Here is a 24,827-nt window from a genome sequence, read left to right as displayed (position 1 = left end):
GCAATAGTTCTATCCATGGTCCTGAAATCCAGTACGTTTAAAACCCTGTCTTTAAGTCCTCAAGGTCTTTTAATCAGGATCAAATGGTTAAAGCTCATATCCAATGAGTATTAAAAGTTATATTTTATAAGACAACGAAAAGCCTTTAAAAACGCTAAAATAACATCTACATAGAATAGAAAACTGCCCAGGTTCACTTTTGTGAGTGTAAAGTATTTGTAAAATTCATAGCATCAGAACGTTGTAAACAGAAACAAAAGTGGGAACAAAATATTCAAATGAAAAAATAAATAGTTGTAGAACTGTAACAAATACATATCTGACTATAATAACTAACCTCTATAGGAGAGTCAGGTTCATCCAGGATGCTCTTCTCACTCTGTATCCGCTGCATGGTTCCTGTAGAACTGGGGTCCATTATCAACACGTTCTGACCACCAGCTCCTCCAAACTTATTGTCACTCTTTCTGGAGTCAGTGGTCCTGCACACCTCGTAATTGTACACGTGTGGCAGAGTCCCTGTTCCCAAAGTGTCTGAGTAACGTGGAGGATAATATGGAATCACAGGGAGGTTGGAGTGATACAGGATGCGAGACTGTCTCCATCTGTAGATCTTGACTGATATAATAACCACTAAACACGTGATGAAGAGGAAGGAGACCACAGCCAGAGCCAAGACCAAGTAAAAAGTCAGGTTGTCATTGTACTCCTTATCGTGAGGAAAGTCAGTGAACTCGGACAGCACTTCAGGGAAGCTGTCCGCCACCGCCACGTTAACAATGACTGTAGCTGAACGAGAGGGCTGCCCGTTGTCCTCCACTATCACAGTCAGTCTCTGTTTCACAGCATCTTTATCAGTCACCTGACGGATTGTTCTTATTTCTCCATTCTGTGAGCCCACTTCAAACAGCGCCCTGTCTGTGGCTTTCTGCAGTTTATAGGAGAGCCAGGCGTTCTGTCCAGAGTCCACATCTACAGCCACCACTTTAGTCACCAGGTAGCCCACATCTGCTGAACGAGGCACCATTTCAGCTACCACAGAGCCACCAGTCTGGACCGGGTACAGAACCTGAGGAGGGTTATCGTTCTGGTCCTGGATCAGCATTTTCACAGTCACGTTGCTGCTGAGTGGAGGAGAGCCTCCATCTTGCGCTTTGATGCGGAACTGGAAATCTTTGATCTGCTCGTAGTCAAAAGAGCGCACTGCATGGATGACTCCACTATCAGCACTGACGGACACATATGAGGAGACTGGTACTCCGTTAACAGAGGAGTCCTCCAGTATGTAAGAAACACGGGCATTCTGGTTCCAGTCAGCATCTGTGGCTTTCACTGTGAATATAGAGAGACCTGGTGTGTTGTTTTCTACAATGTGGGCCTCATAGGAGCTCCTCTCAAAGACAGGAGCGTTGTCATTCACATCAGAGATCTGCAAGGTGAGGGTGACGCTGCTGGAGAGGGAGGGGACTCCTTCATCAGAGCAGGTCACTGTGATGTTATACTCAGGGTGTTTTTCTCTGTCTAGTCCACTGTCTGTCACCAAGCTGTAAAAGTTATTAGCTGACGACTCCAATGTAAATTCTACATTCTCGCTAATAAAACAGTTAATTTTCCCATTATCCCCTGTGTCCTTGTCTTCAATATGGATCATTGTAACCACAGTGTTAAGAGTGGCATCTTCTGCTATCACGTTTGACTTTGACATTATGTTAATTTCTGGCTGGTTGTCATTCACATCCTGCACATCAACAATTAACTTAGAATAATCAGTTAACCCTCCTTCGTCACTTGCACGTAAATTTATTTGAAAATTACGCGATTCTTCAAAGTCTAAATTTCCAATTAAAGTAATGTCCCCATTTTCATAATTTATATTAAAGATTTTCCTCACATTATCCAATTTATTTGTTATGGAATATGTTATTTTACTGTTGGAGCCCTGATCCGCATCAGTCGCTCTCACAGTTGCAACATTTGTTCCAACTGATGAGTTTTCACGGACTGTAGCTTTATAAGTTTTCTGTGTAAAAACAGGAGCATTATCATTTGCATCTAAAACTGTGATAACAATCAGCATCGTTCCTGACATATGCGGCTCTCCTCCATCTATAGCTGTCAACACCAGATTTATCTGATCCTGTTTCTCTCTATCTAAAGGCTTCTGTAACACCATCTCAACGTTTTTACTGTCATCAATTTTACTATGCGAATTTAGAGCAAAATTATCTGTCGGTTTTAATTCATACCTTTGAAGACCATTTCTTCCCACATCCAGATCAAGAGCCCTTTCCAGTTCATATTTTGATCCAACCACCGCTGACTCGCTCATTTTTAATTCAATTTTGTCTCCTTCAAATGTCGGTGGGTTATCATTAATATCGGTGACCTGGACAGTGATCGTGTAAAACTGCATGGGATTTTCCAGAATGATCTGAAAATGCAAGGCGCAGGGCGTCGTCTGCTTGCAGATCAGCTCTCTGTCGATTCTCTCTTTAACGAGGAGGACTCCTCTTTCTCTGTTCAGCTCGATGTATTCGTCGTGGTCAGAGGTGTAAATGCGGGCTTTGCCAGACATTAGGCGCTTGGTTTCCAAACCTAAATCATGCGCTATGTTACCCACTAATGATCCCTTTGGCATTTCCTCCGGTATCGTGTAGCTTACTTGTCCAGTCGCCGAGGAAAAGAAAACGAGGGCAAAACACAGCAGCGTTCGTCCTTTCATTGTTCTATCAGACTGTTTTCTCCGCGATTTCCACCGATTTGTCTGTAAGTCAAAAGAAAAAAAAAAATCCAGCCGAGGCCCAATGGCCTAAATTCACAAAGTATATCCCAGATATTTGGACGAAACCGATTAGAGCTGTTTTCCCTTATGATCTTTTATTCAGCACACCGACCGCGTCATGTCTTTCCTCTGTGCCGAGTGTTCATTATGCCGAGGGAACATGCAGCTGGTAAGACGCGCACTCCCTCGTCAACACGCTGGTCTATAGCGGCCCTCAGAGTTCATAACGCAAAACTGCAAACAGCAACCATAGATTTTTCAAATGACATCGCACTGTCTGGGACAGCAACACATGTTAAAAGTATAAATAAAAATATATATCTTTGTTAAATTATTGGGACAAATTGTTTTATAATCTTAAACCGTTTTGTTCAAAATTCATAATATAATGAAAATGTCCCTGAAAATGTCCCCGAATAATATAAGTTTGAAATTATACTTGGAATTAAAAAAAATACTAAAACATCAAACTGACAAAATGCACTGAGTAAAAACATATATCGAACAATCTCTAATGACTGTAGGAAACATAAACGGTCAAAATTATACATATAAAAAAACCTACATCCAAAAGTGGCCAAAATTAAATAATAAAAAAATAATAATCAATAAAAGCTTTAATGGAAAACATTTTTGCTGCATGTTGTGAGCTGAATGATAAATTTGTTGTTTTAAAATATATGTACGGTAGAATGAAGGAAACAATTCAAACGAAATGGTTTGGGTGATTAGATTCAAATGTTTACTAAAATATGTATAAGAGAGATATCAAGTGAGATATGCAACACAAAAATGTTTAATAAATTGCTTCAAAAATATTTTATCAAATACTTCAAAAATAAATAAAGGTAAATATCAAATAATGTAATTAGCCAGATGCCATAAGATGTACACATTTTTTACCTCAGTTTAAAATTGAGATATCCCTACATGAAAATATGTTACATCCAAGGGAAGAGGAGATCAACATCCAAAGATCAAACTCTAAAAATTATAAAACCAAAAAGCTCATAAATGATAGGTGGAATATGAAATTCAAGAAAATGCTATATTATTTCTTGAGAATCGTGAACATGGTGTAGCTGATTTGCTTAACTAACCTCAAGAGGAGAGTCAGGTTCATCCAGGATGCTCTTCTCACTCTGTATCCGCTGCATGGTTCCTGTAGAACTGGGGTCCATTATCAACACGTTCTGACCACCAGCTCCTCCAAACTTATTGTCACTCTTTCTGGAGTCAGTGGTCCTGCACACCTCGTAGTTGTACACGTGTGGCAGAGTCCCTGTTCCCAAAGTGTCTGAGTAACGTGGAGGATAATATGGAATCACAGGGAGGTTGGAGTGATACAGGATGCGAGACTGTCTCCATCTGTAGATCTTGACTGATATAATAACCACTAAACACGTGATGAAGAGGAAGGAGACCACAGCCAGAGCCAAGACCAAGTAAAAAGTCAGGTTGTCATTGTACTCCTTATCGTGAGGGAAAGTCAGTGAACTCGGACAGCACTTCAGGGAAGCTGTCCGCCACCGCCACGTTAACAATGACTGTAGCTGAACGAGAGGGCTGCCCGTTGTCCTCCACTATCACAGTCAGTCTCTGTTTCACAGCATCTTTATCAGTCACCTGACGGATTGTTCTTATTTCTCCATTCTGTGAGCCCACTTCAAACAGCGCCCTGTCTGTGGCTTTCTGCAGTTTATAGGAGAGCCAGGCAGTTCTGTCCAGAGTCCACATCTAACAGCCACCACTTTAGTCACCAGGTAGCCCACATCTGCTGAACGAGGCACCATTTCAGCCACCACAGAGCCACCAGTCTGGACCGGGTACAGAACCTGAGGAGGGTTATCGTTCTGGTCCTGGATCAGCATTTTCACAGTCACGTTGCTGCTGAGTGGAGGAGAGCCTCCATCCTGCGCTTTGATGCGGAACTGGAAATCTTTGATCTGCTCGTAGTCAAAAGAGCGCACTGCATGGATGACTCCACTATCAGCACTAACGGACACATATGAGGAGACTGGTACTCCGTTAACAGAGGAGTCCTCCAGTATGTAAGAAACACGGGCATTCTGGTTCCAGTCAGCATCTGTGGCTTTCACTGTGAATATAGAGAGACCTGGTGTGTTGTTTTCTACAATGTAGGCCTCATAGGAGCTCCTCTCAAAGACAGGAGCGTTGTCATTCACATCAGAGATCTGCAAGGTGAGAGTGACGCTGCTGGAGAGGGAGGGGACTCCTTCATCAGAGCAGGTCACTGTGATGTTATACTCAGAGGCCATCTCTCTGTCTAATTCACTGTCTGTCACTAAACTATAAAAATTGTTTGTTGATGATTTTAGAATAAAGGGTATGTTTTCATTCACATAGCATTTTACATTCCCATTTTCCCCAAAATCTGGGTCCTCAGTATTTATCATTGTAACAACTGTATTTAGTTCAGCTTCCTCAGATATCACATTTGATTTGGACATTATGTTAATTTCAGGCTTGTTGTCATTAATATCTATCACATCAACAATTAACTCACAGAAATCAGTGAGCCCTCCTTCATCAGTTGCACCTATATTGACTTGAAAATGTCTGTTCTTTTCAAAATCAATGTTTCCAATCAGAGAAACATCGCCATTTTCTCGGTCCACCTTAAAGATTTTCCTTACATTTCCTTGTGTATCAGTAATTGAATACAGTATTTTACTATTAGGTCCCTCATCCGCATCTGATGCTGTAACTGTAGCAACAATGGTGCCTATAGCAGAATTTTCAGTAACAGTAGCTCTATATGTTTTCTGGGTAAAAACAGGAGCATTATCATTAGCATCTAAAACTGTAATAACAATCAGCATTGTTCCTGACATCTGCGGCTCTCCTCCATCTACAGCTGTCAACACCAGATTTATCTGCTCCTGCTTTTCTCTGTCTAAAGGCTTCTTTAATACCATCTCCACGTTTTTGGTCCCATCAGGCATTGTTTTGCGCACTTTCAGAACAAAATTGTCCATCGGTTTTAAGTCGTATCCCTGAATTCCATTAATTCCAACATCATTATCCTCCGCCCTTTCTAACACAAATTTGGCCCCTGCTGCTGCTGACTCACTTATTCTAAATGCCATTTCACCTCTTTCAAATTTCGGTGGATTATCATTAATATCTGTAATCTGGATGGTAACCATGTAAAATTCCATCGGACCTTCCAAAATAATCTGAAAATCTAAAGCACAAACCGTGGTCTCTGTACACAGCACCTCTCTGTCGATTCTCTCCTTAACGAGGATGACTCCTCTTTCTCTGTTCAGCTCCACGTACTCCTCTGTGTTTCTGGAATAGATCCGTGCTTTGCCGGATATAAAACGTTTAATATCTAAACCTAAATCTTGCGCAATATTTCCGACCAAAGATCCTCTCGGCATTTCCTCCGGAATAGAATAGCTGATGCGCGCAATCACCGAGTCGAGGAGGAAAAGCGAGAAAAACGCCAGAGCTCGCCGCTTCATTGTTCAGTCCGATGTCCTTTCCAGTTTGCCTCACGATGTCTTTGTATCCTTTATAAACGCTCCGTTTTGCATTCCAACATCAGTTCGGATTTTGTGGATGTGAAATGTCTCCAGCAGAGAAATCCTTCGTTGTTAGAAATATATTTTTTCTATGTTGCTCCCTTGTTCTCGCTCTCAAAACGTCGTTTGTTCTCTGCCGAGGTCTGGTTGTATTATGGCGATGTCACAAAGGAGGTGCAGCCGCAATCATGTACTCAGTCGTCGAGACCCAAGTCAACAGCGTCCCCAAGAGTCCAGAGCTCATAACTGCAGAAATTATTTTTGCCATATCTGACTTTTATTGCAATCTGAATGGAGTCAAATATTTATGTTTCTCAAATAACAATGGTGAGTTTTAAAACCAGCCTAACACAGAGTTGGCCGAGGTAAATTTGTGTTAAATATAGAGGATTATAAACAAAAAGACAAACTATGTGTGAGAGCCACTGGTAAGATTTAGTCGACTATAATGAAAAAAAAATCTGTCTAATGAATAGTTGAGAAAAGAAAAAAAAAGGATAACTTATTATTTGCAATTATTTGCAACACAAGTTTAGAAGAAAAGGCAATGTTTTGTATAGCTGCCTTTTGTGGTAATTCTAGCTGCAAGTGGTTTTGAATGAGTCTCTATACCAGCTTGCCACATGTGGCTACAGAGGTTTTTCTCCATTCAAGGCAAAATTGCTCCAGCTCCTTCATGTTGTTTGGTTTTCACTGTTTAGCAGTGATGTTCAGGCCTAGCCAAACATTCTCAGTTGGATTTAGGCCTGGACTTTGACTAGGACATTCCATAATCACATTTAAATGTCTCCTTAAACCACTCCAGTGTTGCTTTAGTAGAATGCTTCGGGCCAATGTCCTGCTGAAAGGTTATTCTCAGCCCCAGTCTGAAATCACAGGCAGAATGACAGGTTCTGCAAAACAACAGTTTTGCAGTTTCCTTGACCAGTTTCACAGTCTCTGCTGAAAAACATTCCCACAACATGATGCTGCTACCACCATGTTTCACTTTATGAATGGTGCCCTTGGGATCATAGGATTGGTTGGGTTTGTGCCAGACATATCATTTTTGTTGGTGGCCGAAAAGTTCAATTTTAGTTTCATCTGAAAAGAGCGTCTTTCTCCATACATTTCAGAAGTCATCCACATGCCTTTTAAAAAATAAAAAAAACTTCTGTCCTTTTTTTCACACTGAGTATTGGGCTTTTTTCTGACCACTCTTCCATAAAGCCCAGTTTTACGGAGTGCATGCTTTATTGCAGTCCTGTGGACAGATACTTCCGTCTCTGCTGTGGAAGTCTGCAACTCAATCAGGGTTAACTTTAGTCTATGTGCTTCCTCACTGATTAATGCCCTCCATGCCTGGTCTGAGAGTTTGGGTGGGTGGCCTTCTCTTGGCAGATTTGTTGTGGTACCATGTGCTCTCCATTTGAAGATGTCAGTTTGGATGGTGCTTATGGGAAACATCAAATATTTGGATATTTTTTCAAATCTGCACCTTTACCCAAATTGTCTTGGTCAGTATTTGAAGCCAATATCAAGAAACCTTGGTTTTTAAACACATAACTATACTTTTGATGGCCAAATTAAGGCAGAATTCAAATGCTGCCCTTTTCAGCTACAGCTACTGGCCAAAATAAGCTGATGCTTAATGAAACACACTTTAAGTCTTTAAATTGACTTTCCCCTCTTTATATCTCTGAGATTTTACACCCATATGTGTTCCCTCGTGCTCTCAGATCTGCTGCTGCTGTCAGTGCTAAGAACCAGGTGGAAGCGCCGAGGAGACCTTATGTATCTAGGAACTACTTTGGAATAGCCTGCTGCTGCAAAACATAGGCAGGCTTCCACCCGAACAGGTTTTTAGATTATTTTTAAAAACAAATTTTTTTCAGGCTTTTAACAACCAAAAGGGCGTTGGCTTTGTATTTGGGTTTGTATATTTGATTTATTTGTACTTATTCATTGTATGTGTATGTATATTTGCTTTCAATCTACACAGCACTTTGGTCTGTTAGTTTTTAAAATGCTTTATAAATAAAGTTGGATTGGAGTTGTACTTCTCAAAAAGTTTGTCCCTGACTTGTTTGGTGAGCTCCTTGGTCTTCATGGTGTGAGGCCTCTTCATCAGTGGTGCTTCAGCTTCAGGGGCCTTTCAGAAAGGATGTGTGTTTATACTGACAGATCCGGTGCCACTTCGATTGCACATAGGTAGACACCAATTTACTAATTCTGTGACTTTTTAAGGCGATTGATTGCACCAGAACATTTTAAGGGCTTCCTAACAAATGAAGTCGCTACATATGCATGCAATTTTTCAGGTTCTATTTTACTTTATTGTATTTTAAATGTTTTTTTTTTTTTGTTATATTTTTCATTTTATTTAACCAACATGGACTATTTCCACAATCCATCACATTGATTAAGATTAAAAAACAGTTAAAGTTTATGTTGAAATGTAACAAAATAAGTAAAAAGCCAAGATAGGTTGATACTTTTGCAAGGCACTATATGTGTATCTCTCCATGGTTCTGAAATCCACAACTAGAGGTGATAGACCGCAAAACCTTGCAAATAAAGACAGTTCCAAATCCTAAAAAGGATAACTTTAAATAAATATATGAAATCAATCCAAAAACCAGCCGAACATTTCTGCACACGCCAACTAATTACAAGTGCATACTTGGTTTCACAAAATCCACCCCAGAAATTCTTTGTATCGTCAGAATCATCATAATCAAGTTTAATCGCCAAATAGGTTTGCACTTACAAGGAATTTGATTTGATGTTGATGATGCAGACGAAAAATAAGAGTACAGTAAAATAAGAAGTAAAAAGGATGTATACACGGAAGCTGTATACACTCAGCAAACTGTGCGTCAATGTAACGCAGAAGCTTGTAAGTCCTAAACGGGCGAGAGAGAGAGTGTCCAGTTTTACGGGTGGCTCTTGGCCTTGTTCATAAGACTGGTAGCAGATGGGAAAAAACTGTTCTGGTGGCGTGAAGTTGTGGTCCTGATGGACCGCAGCCTCCTGCCAGAGGGAAGTGACTGAAATAGTCTGTGACTGGGGTGCGAGGGACCAGCCACACTTGCTAATCTTAGAATAATAAGTAATTTCGGTTTGACAGTTTGACTAATAAGTGATTACATTTCCACTTGAGACCAGAGCACAACGAATAGCAGAAGAAAATAAATCTAAAAACATGTTACTCCCCCCCATCCTCCAGACACACCCACACAGTATAAATGAATAAAATGTTGTCTAACCTCTATAGGAGAGTCAGGTTCATCCAGGATGCTCTTCTCACTCTGTATCCGCTGCATGGTTCCTGTAGAACTGGGGTCCATTATCAACACGTTCTGACCACCAGCTCCTCCAAACTTATTGTCACTCTTTCTGGAGTCAGTGGTCCTGCACACCTCGTAGTTGTACACGTGTGGCAGAGTCCCTGTTCCCAAAGTGTCTGAGTAACGTGGAGGATAATATGGAATCACAGGGAGGTTGGAGTGATACAGGATGCGAGACTGTCTCCATCTGTAGATCTTGACTGATATAATAACCACTAAACACGTGATGAAGAGGAAGGAGACCACAGCCAGAGCCAAGACCAAGTAAAAAGTCAGGTTGTCATTGTAGTCCTTATCGTGAGGAAAGTCAGTGAACTCGGACAGCACTTCAGGGAAGCTGTCGGCCACCGCCACGTTAACAATGACTGTAGCTGAACGAGAGGGCTGCCCGTTGTCCTCCACTATCACAGTCAGTCTCTGTTTCACAGCATCTTTATCAGTCACCTGACGGATTGTTCTTATTTCTCCATTCTGTGAGCCCACTTCAAACAGCGCCCTGTCTGTGGCTTTCTGCAGTTTATAGGAGAGCCAGGCGTTCTGTCCAGAGTCCACATCTACAGCCACCACTTTAGTCACCAGGTAGCCCACATCTGCTGAACGAGGCACCATTTCAGCCACCACAGAGCCACCAGTCTGGACCGGGTACAGAACCTGAGGAGGGTTATCATTCTGGTCCTGGATCAGCATTTTCACAGTCACGTTGCTGCTGAGTGGAGGAGAGCCTCCATCCTGCGCTTTGATGTGGAACTGGAAATCTTTGATCTGCTCGTAGTCAAAAGAGCGCACTGCATGGATGACTCCACTATCAGCACTAACGGACACATATGAGGAGACTGGTACTCCGTTAACAGAGGAGTCCTCCAGTATGTAAGAAACACGGGCATTCTGGTTCCAGTCAGCATCTGTGGCTTTCACTGTGAATATAGAGAGACCTGGTGTGTTGTTTTCTACAATGTAGGCCTCATAGGAGCTCCTCTCAAAGACAGGAGCGTTGTCATTCACATCAGAGATCTGCAAGGTGAGAGTGACGCTGCTGGAGAGGGAGGGGACTCCTTCATCAGAGCAGGTCACTGTGATGTTATACTCAGAGGCCATCTCTCTGTCTAATTCACTGTCTGTCACTAAACTGAAGAAATTATTTGTTGACGACTTTAGAATAAATGGCATATTTTCATTTATGAAGCATTTAACATTCCCATTTTCTCCAGAGTCCATGTCCTCAATATTTATCACTGTAACAATTGTATTCAGTTCAACATCTTCTGATATCACATTTGACTTTGACATTATACTAATTTCAGGCTTATTGTCATTTACATCTTGCACTTCAACCACCAGCTTACAAGAATCAGTTAGTCCTCCCTCATCAGTAGCACCCACAATAATTTCGAAGCGCCTATTCTTTTCAAAGTCAACATTTCCAATTAGAGACACCTCACCACTATCTTTGTTTACTTCAAATATTTTCCTAACATTTGCTTGTGTATTTGTGATAGAATATGTAATTTTACCATTAGAGCCTTGATCTGCATCTGATGCTGTAACAGAAGCAATAATGCTGCCTGCTGGTGAGTTTTCAGTAATTGCTGCCTTATACGTTTGCTGCGTAAAAACAGGAGCATTGTCATTGGCGTCTAAAACTGTAACAACAATCAGCATCGTTCCTGACATCTGTGGCTCTCCTCCATCTACAGCCATTAACACCAGATTTATCTGCTCCTGTTTCTCCCTGTCTAGAGGCTTCTGTAACACCATTTCCACATTTTTGTTATCATGGAGATTATTTTGGAGCTTCAGAGCAAAATTATCACTAGGCTTTAATTCGTATTTTTGAATCCCATTTATTCCCACATCATGATCCTCCGCCATTTTTAACACAAATTTTGCTCCTGGGGTTGCTGATTCACTTATTTTAAAATGGATCTCGCTTTTTTCAAATGTTGGTGCATTGTCATTAATATCTGTAATCTGGACAGTAACAGTATAAAACTCAATAGGATTCTCCAGAATAACCTGGAAATCTAAAGCACAAACCGTGGTCTCTGAACACAGCGCCTCTCTGTCGATTTCCTCCTTAACGAGGAGCACTCCTCTTTCTCTGTTCAGCTCCACGTACTCCGCGCTGTTCCTGGAGTGAATCTTTGCTTTCCCTGATATCAAACGCTTGGTGTCTAAACCCAAATCTTGTGCAACATTTCCCACCAACGAGCCCTTCGGCATTTCCTCCGGGATAGAGTAGCTTATTTGCGCGATCACCGAGTCGAGGAGAATGAGAGAGAAAAACGCCAGCACGAACGGCCGCTGCATTGTTTGCTCCGATTTTCAGCCGATGAAGCCCGGTCTCCAGATCCACAAAAAAATATATTTTTTTAATCTTCCAACGTCAAATCCAAACGAGTTTTCATAAATCCTTCCCAGCGGAGAAATCCGTAATGAGAGATAACACACCCTGAGTTTTTTTCCTCCTCCTCAAACAGCCGTCCTCCTCCAGAAATGTTCGACAGCTTTCCTGTCGGGTTCTCTTTGTATTATGGCGATGTTACAAAGGAGGTGCAGCAGCTTCACACACTCACTGGGTCTACAATCTTTAATTCAACAGCGGCGCTCAGAGCCCACAGAACCAAACTGCAGAGAGGCAGCATCCAGTTCACTGCTAAATGAAATATAGGCGCTTGGATTTTATATTTATATTACGGATTGCGCATCAAATCCACGTGAATTATCAATCACAATAATGGTGAAAAGTAATTAAAACTGCCACTGCGGTGATGTATGAGAAAGATACATATAACAAAGACATAGATAAAAAACTTAGCTTAAGCCGGCGATGAAGTCTAATACATTTATCTGTGGTTCTGAATTTAGACCAACAAACAAATAAATAATAGTGGTAAAATTGAGAAAAATCCCGTAAGATTGTTGACAGTATTGTAGAACGCACAGAGAAAGCGGAGGAGATATTTACCTAAAAAAACGATCAAAGGGTCAAGAAACTACGGAGCCCGACAAGTGTCAGCGGGTTAAAAAAAAAACAAAAAAACAAAGCGGATGGAAATCCGTGCTCACACTTTACTCCACCGTGCGCTCGGTTTTGCAATCTCTCTGCGCAAAGATTGATCAACTGTGTGCTCTATTTGGCAATCCATGCATGCAGATTACTTAGTGACGACTGTCAAGAGTTTGGACGCATGGCTCTCACCTCCTACGTTAATTCACTGAAGTCGATACAGCCTCCGATATAAAAACGGCCGTCAAACCAGCACTCACTGGGTTCACCATGAAATACGGTAGCAAAGCTGGCGTGGACCTTTCAAAATAAAGGCGATGTGTTTAGCGTTTATTACCTGGGATTATCATCGTTACCCCTCTGTTTTTTTTTTTAAATGCCTTATGTCCTCCTCTGAATATGGATATATGAGAATGGTTCAGTTTTTTTAGTCACTGTTTTACGTGGTTAATTAGATGCTCCTCATTTAAGAATGCCCATTTATTTTACCTAAGTGGTTATTAAACCAAAACTGTGTTTCCAGTCACTACTTTAACTTTAGGATGACAATAGAACACCTCCAGATGCTGCTCATCAAAAGTCACTAAGATCTGACGTGGAATTTCAAAATAAAAGCCCCTCGAAATCTCGATGTACAGTCACAATTATCTAAGTTGCTGTGTGACCCATGTGAGAGGCGCATTAACATGAGAACTCATGACCTTGAAAAAGGAGTAGTGGAACATCTGGAAGTGTCTTCAGTGCTTTTAAATGACTAGTCAGCTGTGACAACTGTGTTCTTAATAGATGAATTTCTTTTTGTAGTTTTCTGGGAAAAAAACATTTCTTTAAAAACGACTATGTCTTATCCTTTTTATTGTTCCAACTAAATCAGAAAAAAAACTTTTATAAAATTCAGAAAAATTGTGTTTTCTATTAACATTTGAGAACTTGACTTTATATTTTAGCTTGATTATTCAATTTGATCAAAAAACATTTTAACAAAGCTTTCATTTTTGAAAAGAACTTAACTGTAACTTCATGGTAATAGAAAACAGTATTGTGATGATGGTCACTATTCACAAATAATTTAATCACTGTTTGTAATCACCCAGATTCTTTAAAATCAGGTATCTACGTACAAAAAAAATTATGCTAACTTGATACTAAGACGCAGGTGCCGTGGTCTGGCAGATGTCACAGAGTAAACTGTGTGAACAGATTGCAAAACGGAGTGCACAGTTTGGTAAAGCATGAGCACCTGCTTTATTTAACATGCTAACACTTGCCGGGCTGCGTAATAATCACATTAGCCCTATCATCACATTTTTTATTTCTTATCTTTCTTCAAACTTTCTACAATCTGCTGACAAAAACATCTCATAGTTTGCTAATAGAAACACAAAGCATTTTAAGTTTTCATCAACTTATGGTAATAGCATATTAAATATTTCATGACATAAATTAAAGTTAAACAAATATTTCTAACCTCTATAGGAGAGTCAGGTTCATCCAGGATGCTCTTCTCACTCTGTATCCGCTGCATGGTTCCTGTAGAACTGGGGTCCATTATCAACACGTTCTGACCACCAGCTCCTCCAAACTTATTGTCACTCTTTCTGGAGTCAGTGGTCCTGCACACCTCGTAGTTGTACACGTGTGGCAGAGTCCCTGTTCCCAAAGTGTCTGAGTAACGTGGAGGATAATATGGAATCACAGGGAGGTTGGAGTGATACAGGATGCGAGACTGTCTCCATCTGTAGATCTTGACTGATATAATAACCACTAAACACGTGATGAAGAGGAAGGAGACCACAGCCAGAGCCAAGACCAGGTAAAAAGTCAGGTTGTCATTGTACTCCTTATCGTGAGGAAAGTCAGTGAACTCGGACAGCACTTCAGGGAAGCTGTCCGCCACCGCCACGTTAACAATGACTGTAGCTGAACGAGAGGGCTGCCCGTTGTCCTCCACTATCACAGTCAGTCTCTGTTTCACAGCATCTTTATCAGTCACCTGACGGATTGTTCTTATTTCTCCATTCTGTGAGCCCACTTCAAACAGCGCCCTGTCTGTGGCTTTCTGCAGTTTATAGGAGAGCCAGGCGTTCTGTCCAGAGTCCACATCTACAGCCACCACTTTAGTCACCAGGTAGCCCACATCTGCTGAACGAGGCACCATTTCAGCCTACCACAGAGCCACCAGTCTGGACCGGGTACAGAACCTGAGGAGGGTTATCGTTCTGGTCCTGGATCAGCATTTTCACAGTCACATTGCTGCTGAGTGGAGGAGAGCCTCCATCCTGCGCTTTGATGCGGAACTGGAAATCTTTGATCTGCTCGTAGTCAAAAGAGCGCACTGCATGGATGACTCCACTATCAGCACTAACGGACACATATGAGGAGACTGGTACTCCGTTAACAGAGGAGTCCTCCAGTATGTAAGAAACACGGGCATTCTGGTTCCAGTCAGCATCTGTGGCTTTCACTGTGAATATAGAGAGACCTGGTGTGTTGTTTTCTACAATATAGGCCTCATAGGAGCTCCTCTCAAAGACAGGAGCGTTGTCATTCACATCAGAGATCTGCAAGGTGAGAGTGATGCTGCTGGAGAGGGAGGGGACTCCTTCATCAGAGCAGGTCACTGTGATGTTATACTCAGAGGCCATCTCTCTGTCTAATTCACTGTCTGTCACTAAACTATAGAAGTTGTTTCTTGATGATTTTAAAATGAAAGGTACATATTCTGTAACAAAGCATTTCACGTCCCCGTTTTTTCCATTGTCCAAATCTTCTATATTTATCATTGTAACAACTGTATCAAGTTTAGAATCCTCAGCTATTACATTTGACTTTGACATGATCCTAATTTCAGGTTTGTTGTCGTTTACGTCTTGCACATCGACAATCAATTTTGAGGAATCTGTTAGTCCCCCATTGTCACTGGCAAGCAAATTTATTTGAAAATGCTTTGATTTTTCAAAGTCAATATTTTCAATTAATGTAATTTGTCCATTTTCCTCGTTGATGTTAAACACTTTTCTGACGTTATCTAACGTGTTTGTGATTGAATATGTTATTTTACTGTTGGGACCTTCATCTGCATCTGAGGCTTTAACTGTGGCCACGACTGTTCCTTTTGGGGAATTTTCGGTAACAATAGCTTTATATGTTTTCTGTGTAAAAACAGGAGCATTATCATTCACATCTAAGACTGTGATAACGATCAGCATCGTCCCTGACATCTGTGGCTCTCCTCCATCTACAGCTGTCAACACCAGATTTAGCTGCTCCTGTTTCTCTCTGTCTAAAGGCTTCTGTAACACCATCTCCACATTTTTCTGCCCATTTGCATTACTGTGCAGTTTCAAAGCAAAGTGGTCTGATGGTTTAAGCAGGTAATCCTGGAGATCATTAATTCCAACGTCATGATCCACCGCCCTTTCTAACACAAATTTTGCACCATTTATTGCGGATTCACTAATTTTAAATTTCATCTCATCCTTTTCAAATGTCGGTGCATTATCATTAATATCTGTAATCTGTATGGTGACTGTGTAAAACTCCATCGGATTCTCCAGAATAACCTGAAAATCTAAAGCACAAACCGTGGTCTCTGTACAGAGCGCCTCTCTGTCGATCCGCTCTCTGACTAGGAGCACTCCTCTCTCTCTGTTCAGCTCGACGTGCTCCGCGCTGTTTCTGTTAAAAATCGTCGCTTTACCGGACACCAAACGTCTAGTGTCTAATCCTAAATCATGAGCGATATTTCCAATTAAAGATCCTTTGGGCATTTCCTCTGGAACAGAGTAGCTGGCCTGCCCGACTACGGAGTCCAGAAAAATGAGAGAGATGAAAAACAATACCGACCGATTCATTGTTCCTTTTTTCCGTTTTCCCCTTTGAGCTTGACGTGTTTTATGGGGAAAAATGCGCCACTTAATTGATTTCCAGCCTCAGGTTAAGAACTCGGTCATGTACTGAATAAAAAGAAAATGTTGAAGAAACATTTATCCTTTTTTATATATAATCCTGCTCCAGCAAAGCCGTCCGATGTTCGACTGCTGCGCTCCCTTCATCTAGTGAGGATATTGTAAGGGTGGTGGAACCACACGCACACCCTTATTCAGCAGCACGCTGGTCAACAGCGGCCCTCAGAGTCGAAACCATAAAATTGCAGAACATTACACATCAACTCTACCTCTGGCTCTGAGGTTTGAAAGCTCGTATAACATATTTAAAAAGCAATTTAGAAAGGACATTATGCTCCCAAACCACTGCAGGTAGTGTTGTATTTTCTAGCAATAATATTTAGATTTATGAACAGGTTTCAAATAGACATATATCAACAAAATACATAAAAAGTATAAGATCTAGGTAGCACTGAGGGATCAGCAAAAAATTTAAAAAATAAAATAAAATAAAATCCAGGACAATGAAGGAAACTCGAACAACAGTTCACAACGTGTAATCTAAATGATGTTAAAACGAATTTTAACAACATAATTCAGTTTCTAACAAAATAACTCACAACAAATCATTAGTATTTGAAATATGGGACTTAAATATTAGCGGTGGAGCAAAAGTTGCGGGTCAGGGATGGCCACCATCAGCCAATCCTTGATCTGGCCTCCCCCGCAAGCAGCCCAGACAAGCGACTTTTTTTTACCCATGGAGACGTGACGTGATTAACAGACGGCGCTGCCGAAATAAGCAATCACCCTCCAAACCAAATGGTGGCAGCAATAATACTCTCACGCTGAATGTTAACCACTAACACGATTATAATAGAAGCAGTTCTTGTTCAATCACATTCACGTGATGGCGGTGGCTACAGGTGGTTTTCATGGAGCATGAGACATTTTCTCCCCAGTTTTCTCCTGCTGCAGTAGAGCTCAGGCTCTGAGGTAAAGTTAAAAACGGATGTTTCTATACTATGCTTGAAAAGTTTCCCATCTCAAATTGAAATAACAAAAATGGCTGTCTGCAAAAGAACAAAAGAGACAACATTAAGTGACGTGTTATGTTTAGTGATCCTAAGTGCAATACTGAAGGGCATGTTATGAGTGTATGCTTGTTTATTCATAACTAGTCTCTGAGCTGACATAAGTGGATGGGACTTATTTAAGTTTCTATTTTCAATATTTGATAACACAAATATTTTCGAACCATCTGACCTCTCTGTCCTAAATATAAATATGATTATGATCAAAAGAGAAAACTATCCATGATTTGGATGAATAGTCTACAGTAAATGCAGTAATGCTCTGGGATTCATCGGCATGCATCAGCGCTGATGTTGCTAAAATGATAAAGTATTGCAGAGTAATGTCTGAAATGCCTGCTTATAATTGTAAGATATGTTTTCATTATCAGGTAAAATGAAGAAAGATTAGATATTACTTCAGTAGTGGTGCATCGAGCAGTAATGGGAAGGGATGTGGTCAAGAGCAGGAGATGCAGGTTGAAACTGGATCAGGTAATGGGGAACGTTCACAAGGTGTTCTCCAGAGAAGTAAATATAGAGGTGAAGTCATCTACCTGCCTTATATAATTAGCCAAGGAATTTAAGATATTCTGCATGGGTGGAAATTAAGGCACTTCTCTTAAAATGTTGCATGCAAAATTTTAACTTTTCTATCTCAATAAACAGATGATCAACTTGATAGGGACAGTCATGATGGAGGAGATCCCCAGGCTTCTATGCAATGTGAATTTCAAGGTAGGTTACTGTTCGGCCGTCACAAGCTACAAATCGATTTCCTGAGCTGTTACTTTAATCTGTTAGCATTTAATGACAAAATTTGAATAACATATTTTAGCTATTTAGATGCAATCAAGAAATAAGAATAACTATTTAAAATATCCCATGTCTATGTATAGATAAACTAAATCATTTAGAACAAGGACACAGCTGTGGAGTTGGGCCGATTACAAAGTGCCCACAACCTTTACCATATATGTATATATGTATAACATGATTGAAAAACTTCTATTTGTTTTTTTCTCTTTTAGAACTCTGGAAGTGAAGAGCCAGTCCAGCTACGTGTTTTTCCAGAGACTGTCATGGGGGACAGGCAAAGAAATTTCAGGGCCTTGTGGTGTACACATCATACATGGATGGACACTCACAAAGCAAGGATGTGGTTTGCTCTGATGCCTGCAGAAATTTTACACTTCTAAATGCAGAATCAGTTTTAGGAAAAGGCTATGATTAAAAATTGATGATTTACATACCAAGTCTGATACACACATTAGTTCTATGTTAGCCTGGAAACAGTGTGAGAACAAAGAAAGAATCTTTGACAAGTACAGTATCGCAATATGCAAACGCTTAGTTTCTTTTTATATATTTGATTGTCTTGCTTTCTTTTCGTCAATAGATGAGTGCAAAAGCTTGGTACCAAAAACTATAAAAAATTCTCTGAACAATTGTTAGTGCGGCAAAAAATACCAAGTTGATATTTGAGACAAACATAAAAGTTATCCAGTTTTTGAGGCAACAGAAACTGAAACATTGCAGGTCAGAGCTACCAAGAATGCAACAACTTAGAAACAGAGCACAATTTAATCCTTCTGAAATCTCAAACCAAATGGAGAACTTTGATAATGTGTTGCTGCTGAGATTGTTAATATTTGATATTTAAATTTTAGTTTACCAGTTCTGTAAATTATTTTGCTGTTGATAATGTTTTCTGTGCATCACAACTAAAGAGACAAATGTATCTACTGTTTCAGAACTTTCTTTCTTTTGTTTATAAATACACAAAAAAGCATGTACCACAGTGACTGTAATTTGCAGTCACTGCCTGTATAAAGGTTGGATGGCTTTTGTTAAACATGGTGACATGTGACTTTCCTTCCACAATATGACAAAAATATGTCTAAGATGCTACTAAAAACTGTTCAACGTTTTACTTATAAGAAAATTATCCATAAATTGACCATGAAAATACCGTGATGGATTATCCACATTGATAATATACTAACATGAAAGTTGATGCTCTTTTTGGAGCAAGGTTTTGTGTATTATTGGCAATCTTGTGTCTACAAGTTATCTATGAGTCTTCCATGTAATACGAGTGTGACAAAGAACTATGCCACCGTCTACCAAAAAAAAGCAAAAAACAAACCTAAGATCAGTTTTCAGCAAACCCTCACTGTGTAGTGGTCTCAGTCTGGCCATATGAAACCTTTCCGGCTCTGCCACTTTTCAATACCCAGATAAGAATTTGGCTCTGGGCCCTGAATGCCTCTGCTAATATTTCTGTCCATGGTCCTGAACTTAAAACAGAGGATCAGTCACATCATTGATTGTACTCATAGGAGGATATTCAAACACTGCTAAAACTGTTCTTTCTTACCAAAGAAGAATCAAGAAAGTGAATTAATACGCATCTTCTGAGAACATACACAAATATTGTAGAGATGACCCATATGAAATATATAAAAAAAAAACACTCCCATCATTATAAGCAAAGTGAGTTACTTATCAAGAATAGAGTTTATGAATATTTTATTGAAACAAGCATTCTAACCTCTAGAGGAGAGTCAGGTTCATCCAGGATGCTCTTCTCGCTCTGTATCCGCTGCATGGTTCCTGTAGAACTGGGATCCATTATCAACACGTTCTGACCACCAGCTCCTCCAAACTTATTGTCACTCTTTCTGGAGTCAGTGGTTCTGCACACCTCGTAGTTGTACACGTGTGGCAGAGTCCCTGTTCCCAAAGTGTCTGAGTAACGTGGAGGATAATATGGAATCACAGGGAGGTTGGAGTGATACAGGATGCGAGACTGTCTCCATCTGTAGATCTTGACTGATATAATAACCACTAAACACGTGATGAAGAGGAAGGAGACCACAGCCAGAGCCAAGACCAGGTAAAAAGTCAGGTTGTCATTGTACTCCTTATCGTGAGGAAAGTCAGTGAACTCGGACAACACTTCAGGGAAGCTGTCCGCCACCGCCACGTTAACAATGACTGTAGCTGAGCGAGAGGGCTGCCCGTTGTCCTCCACTATCACAGTCAGTCTCTGTTTCACAGCATCTTTATCAGTCACCTGACGGATTGTTCTTATTTCTCCATTCTGTGAGCCCACTTCAAACAGCGCCCTGTCTGTGGCTTTCTGCAGTTTATAGGAGAGCCAGGCGTTTTGTCCAGAGTCCACATCAACAGCCACCACTTTGGTCACCAGGTAGCCCACATCTGCTGAACGAGGCACCATTTCAGCTACCACAGAGCCACCAGTCTGGACCGGGTACAGAACCTGAGGAGGGTTATCGTTCTGGTCCTGGATCAGCATTTTCACAGTCACGTTGCTGCTGAGTGGAGGAGAGCCTCCATCCTGCGCTTTGATGCAGAACTGGAAATCTTTGATCTGCTCGTAGTCAAAAGAGCGCACTGCATGTATGACTCCACTATCAGCACTAACGGACACATATGAGGAGACTGGTACTCCGTTAACAGAGGAGTCCTCCAGTATGTAAGAAACACGGGCATTCTGGTTCCAGTCAGCATCTGTGGCTTTCACTGTGAATATAGAGAGACCTGGTGTGTTGTTTTCTATAATGTAGGCCTCATAGGAGCTCCTCTCAAAGACAGGAGCATTGTCATTCACATCAGAGATCTGCAAGGTGAGAGTGACGCTGCTGGAGAGGGAGGGGACTCCTTCATCAGAGCAGGTCACTGTGATGTTATACTCTGAGGCCATCTCTCTGTCTAATTCACTGTCTGTCACAAGGTTAAAGAAACCATTTGTTGCTGATTTTAACGCAAAGGGAATATGTTCATCAATAGCACAGTGAACTTTTCCGTTTTCCCCTGAATCTAAATCCTGAACATTTACCATGGTCACAACTGTGGCTGGTTTAGAGTCTTCTGCGATTACGTTATTTGGTGATATTATATTAATAACTGGCTTGTTGTCATTAATATCCATAACATCAACAGTCACTTTACAGGAATCTGTCAATCCTCCTTCATCACTTGCTTGGACATGTATTTGATAGTAACGGGCTTTTTCATAATCAATGCTGCCAGTCAATATTAGATCGCCATTTGATTCATTCATTGTGAACAAATCCCGTATGTCTGCTGCTGTGTTAGAGATAGAATAAATTAAGTTTGAATTTAGTCCTTTATCAGCATCAGAGGCACTGACTCTGATTACAACAGTACCCTTAGAGGCATTTTCTGGAATAGTAGCTTTATAAAGGGATTTAGTAAAAACTGGCGCATTGTCATTAGCATCAAGCACTGTAACATGTATTTTTGCCGTGCCAGATAGTTGCGGTTGTCCTCCGTCCACTGCAGTTAACACCAAAAATATCTCCTCTATTTTCTCTCTATCGAGAGGCTTTTGTAAAATCATTTCAACAGTCTTTTCACCGTCAGGTTGATCTTTCAACTTCAAAACGAAATGTTCTGTTTTTGTAAGGAAATAACTCTGAAGACCGTTCACGCCAACATCGGGATCTATGGCTCGCTCTAACAAGAATTTAGCTCCTATGACTGCAGACTCGCTTATCTTAAATTTCATGTCCGATTTTTCAAATAGCGGGGCGTTGTCATTAATGTCGGCGATTTCAACAGCGACGCTGTACAGCTCCATGGGATTTTCCAGAATGACCTGAAAATGCAGAGCGCAAGGCGTCGTCTGCCCACAGAGCAGCTCCCTGTCTATTTTCTCTTTGACAAGGAGGACTCCCCGTTCTCTCTTCAGCTCGACGTAATTCGTGTTGTCTCCAGTAAAAATTCGAGCTTTTCCCGATGATAACCTTTTATTTTCCAGTCCCAAATCTCGGGCGATGTTACCGATTAATGATCCTTTTGGCAATTCCTCGGGAATGGAATAGCTGACCTGGCCAGCCGCCAAACAGAAGGAGAGGAATGAGAGAAACAACGGCACCGTCCTCCTCCCCATTGTTCTCTTCGTCTTTTCCCTTCAGAATAAATCCCAGTGAAGTTGTATATCCTGATCCCCGAGAGAGCTACAATAAAATCCTTGCCCTGGCGATTACAACGCATTTAAGATATTCCCCAGTTACGTTTTAGTGGATATCGCAACGTCAAGCGCCCGCACATTCGCGGTGCATGTCTGTCGTCCTCAAAAGAAAAAGGATCACGGGGGAGGAACGGCGGGGAGCCGCCTTACTGCTGACACTCACTGGCCAATAGCGGCCATAAGAGCTGGATATATTGTACTACACAAATGTGGGATGATTAAAGAAGCCGGGAAATAAAAGAAAAAAATTATCAAACGTTGAAAAGCATATGAGGAATCGATATGATGTATATATGAAAAACCGCTTGTAACAAAAAGCTTCCGAAGAGAAAATGCGATTAGATGTTGATGAAGTGAGAATTATAACCAACTTTTTATCATATAAGAGAAAACATTTTATAAAGTGGCGGACTGTACCCCTCTTTAGGGGGGCAACAAGAAAAAAACAACTTTCCCTAGACAATTAAGTCACATTTACAATACAAAAAAGAGGAAAACATCACTTAATATATTTTTTTAAGTAATTGCGTCTCTGTGTCACCGGTGATCCATCGGAACATACTTTTGATTTCAAAGCCGTGTGGTTCTTACCCTAGACTTCTATTATAACTCTTGTTTCAAGATGGCCATCTAAGCTCTCCTCCTTTGATTGACATCTCTTTTGACCAACTGTGTTAATCCACATTTTCTCCAGAGCCAATGTTATTCACCATTGCTCATTTCTCAAAACCCTCCCTCCTCCAGTTCCGAGGTACGTTGCTCAGACCAATCAGTTTAGCCGCTCATTGCGACATGTGGAGACTGTAGCCAGTGAAATTACCGTCACGTGGATATATCCACTGCATGAAAAGTGAGATTTTCGTCACTATGCGGCACTGTAGATTGTCGTGGAAGTTCAGGTTAACGGCTGTTCACGGTAATTTGCAGGCAACACCGAAAACTGCCGTGAATTGTCAGAAATTGACGTGGGCCTACCTTGGGAGTTGTCCCCCCATGACCCCCCTCCTCCTAATTCTAGGGGAGGCTTTAACATGTAAATGAAAATGCTGTGAGCTAAACAAATGTAAATCAGGGTTGCAGGGGGAGTTTTACCCCAAGTGACATTTCTCTAAAAGGTAAGAAAATCTCTGGTACAAATAGATCAGGCTCTATATAACCTAAATATAGACTCTTACATTTTACCTTGAATTGATTTATTTAATTAAAGTATGCTAGATTACTGTGTATGCCATTAGCAATGGCAAATGTTATGTAAAAAAAATACACAAAATAATTTATTTCAAAAATTAGTTTTAATCAGAATCAGTTGGTAAAATGTGAATCAGAATCAGCAAGGTAAAATGTGCATTCCATGCAAACATTAGAATCAGAATGAGAGGTCTGCAGAGATCACAGTCTCCTAGAGCTCAACTACTGTGCATAGTGGCATGACTACAGTGACCTTTTTTTTGGTCTTACTTAAATGCACAGAGGATGTATTAACTACACATCTCCCAGCAATGCGCTCAACTGGCAGAAATTATGCTGGGTATGACGTGTCTGTTCCCTGCAAGCCCCAAACTTCTATTGGCTTTCGTTCTGCTGACACCAAAACACTGTGCTTCACATAAAGCATATCAGCTGTGTCATTGCATGACAAAGTCCCAACCATTTGTCTTCCTAAAATACTGGCAAATTCTGCACCATATTCACATGTCCATGGCATATGAAGCTGTTGGCTCTGCTGAAATTGCCTCATAATCTGGACTTCAATTGTCCTATTGTTGTGATTAAACTTTCCCAGTATTCCATTAAAACGCTCAAATGAAAGCAGGGTTAACATGGGGTGCAAGTTTTGAATCGCATAAAAATGTGTATGTGTCACTAATTAGGTCAAGAATAGATTATGGGAGTGTGGTATATGGTTCAGCGGCTAAGTAGGTTAAAAAAATGTTACGTTATTCAAGCTAGAGCATTGAGAATTTGTTTAGGGGCAGTTAAATCAACTCCAGTATGTGCTTTACAAATAAAATCAGGAGAAATGCCATTATGTATCAGAAGGCAACAGATAATGGTTAATTACTGGATAAATTTAAAAGGACATAATGAAGATCATCCAGTTATGAAAGTATTAGAAAGTTGTTGGGAAAGACGAAAGGGTCAATTTAATAGTTTTGGATGGATTGGGGATGATAG

General features: G+C 40.7%; 3 protein-coding genes and 1 pseudogene across 4 annotated transcripts; all 4 read right to left on the bottom strand.

The window, feature by feature from the left end:
• Nucleotides 1-259: 259 nt before the first annotated feature.
• On the bottom strand, nt 260-3,007 carry LOC118559359 (protocadherin gamma-A2-like). Its single transcript, XM_036130035.1, has one exon. It carries the CDS (start codon nt 2,720-2,722, stop codon nt 275-277), a length of 2,448 nt encoding a protein of 815 aa, XP_035985928.1. The 5' UTR covers nt 2,723-3,007; the 3' UTR covers nt 260-274.
• Nucleotides 3,008-3,580: 573 nt separating this feature from the next.
• LOC118559362 lies at nt 3,581-6,604 on the bottom strand (annotated as a pseudogene).
• A 2,152-nt stretch (nt 6,605-8,756) lies between these two features.
• Nucleotides 8,757-23,000, bottom strand: LOC105932649 (protocadherin beta-16). 2 transcript variants are annotated; one of them, XM_036130034.1, is made up of 2 exons: nt 20,184-23,000; nt 8,757-9,581 (listed from the first exon to the last, which is right to left on the bottom strand). In XM_036130034.1, exons 1-2 carry the CDS (start codon nt 22,569-22,571, stop codon nt 9,510-9,512), a joined length of 2,460 nt encoding a protein of 819 aa, XP_035985927.1. In that variant the 5' UTR covers nt 22,572-23,000; the 3' UTR covers nt 8,757-9,509. The 2 variants fall into 2 exon arrangements, with proteins under 2 accessions (XP_035985927.1, XP_035985926.1); XM_036130033.1 differs by lacking the exon at nt 20,184-23,000 and having other exon boundaries at nt 8,805-12,436.
• LOC118559358 (protocadherin beta-16-like) lies at nt 13,836-16,864 on the bottom strand. Its single transcript, XM_036130032.1, is given in 2 exon segments — nt 13,836-14,833; nt 14,835-16,864. Coding segments are annotated over 2 exon segments (2,463 nt in total). The 5' UTR covers nt 16,524-16,864; the 3' UTR covers nt 13,836-14,059.
• Nucleotides 23,001-24,827: the final 1,827 nt, after the last annotated feature.

The sequence above is a fragment of the Fundulus heteroclitus genome, unplaced genomic scaffold, assembly GCF_011125445.2.
Source record: "Fundulus heteroclitus isolate FHET01 unplaced genomic scaffold, MU-UCD_Fhet_4.1 scaffold_279, whole genome shotgun sequence".
Lineage (NCBI taxonomy): Eukaryota > Metazoa > Chordata > Actinopteri > Cyprinodontiformes > Fundulidae > Fundulus > Fundulus heteroclitus.
Note: the sequence above shows the minus strand (reverse complement) of the source record. Positions and strands in the feature narration are given on the sequence as shown.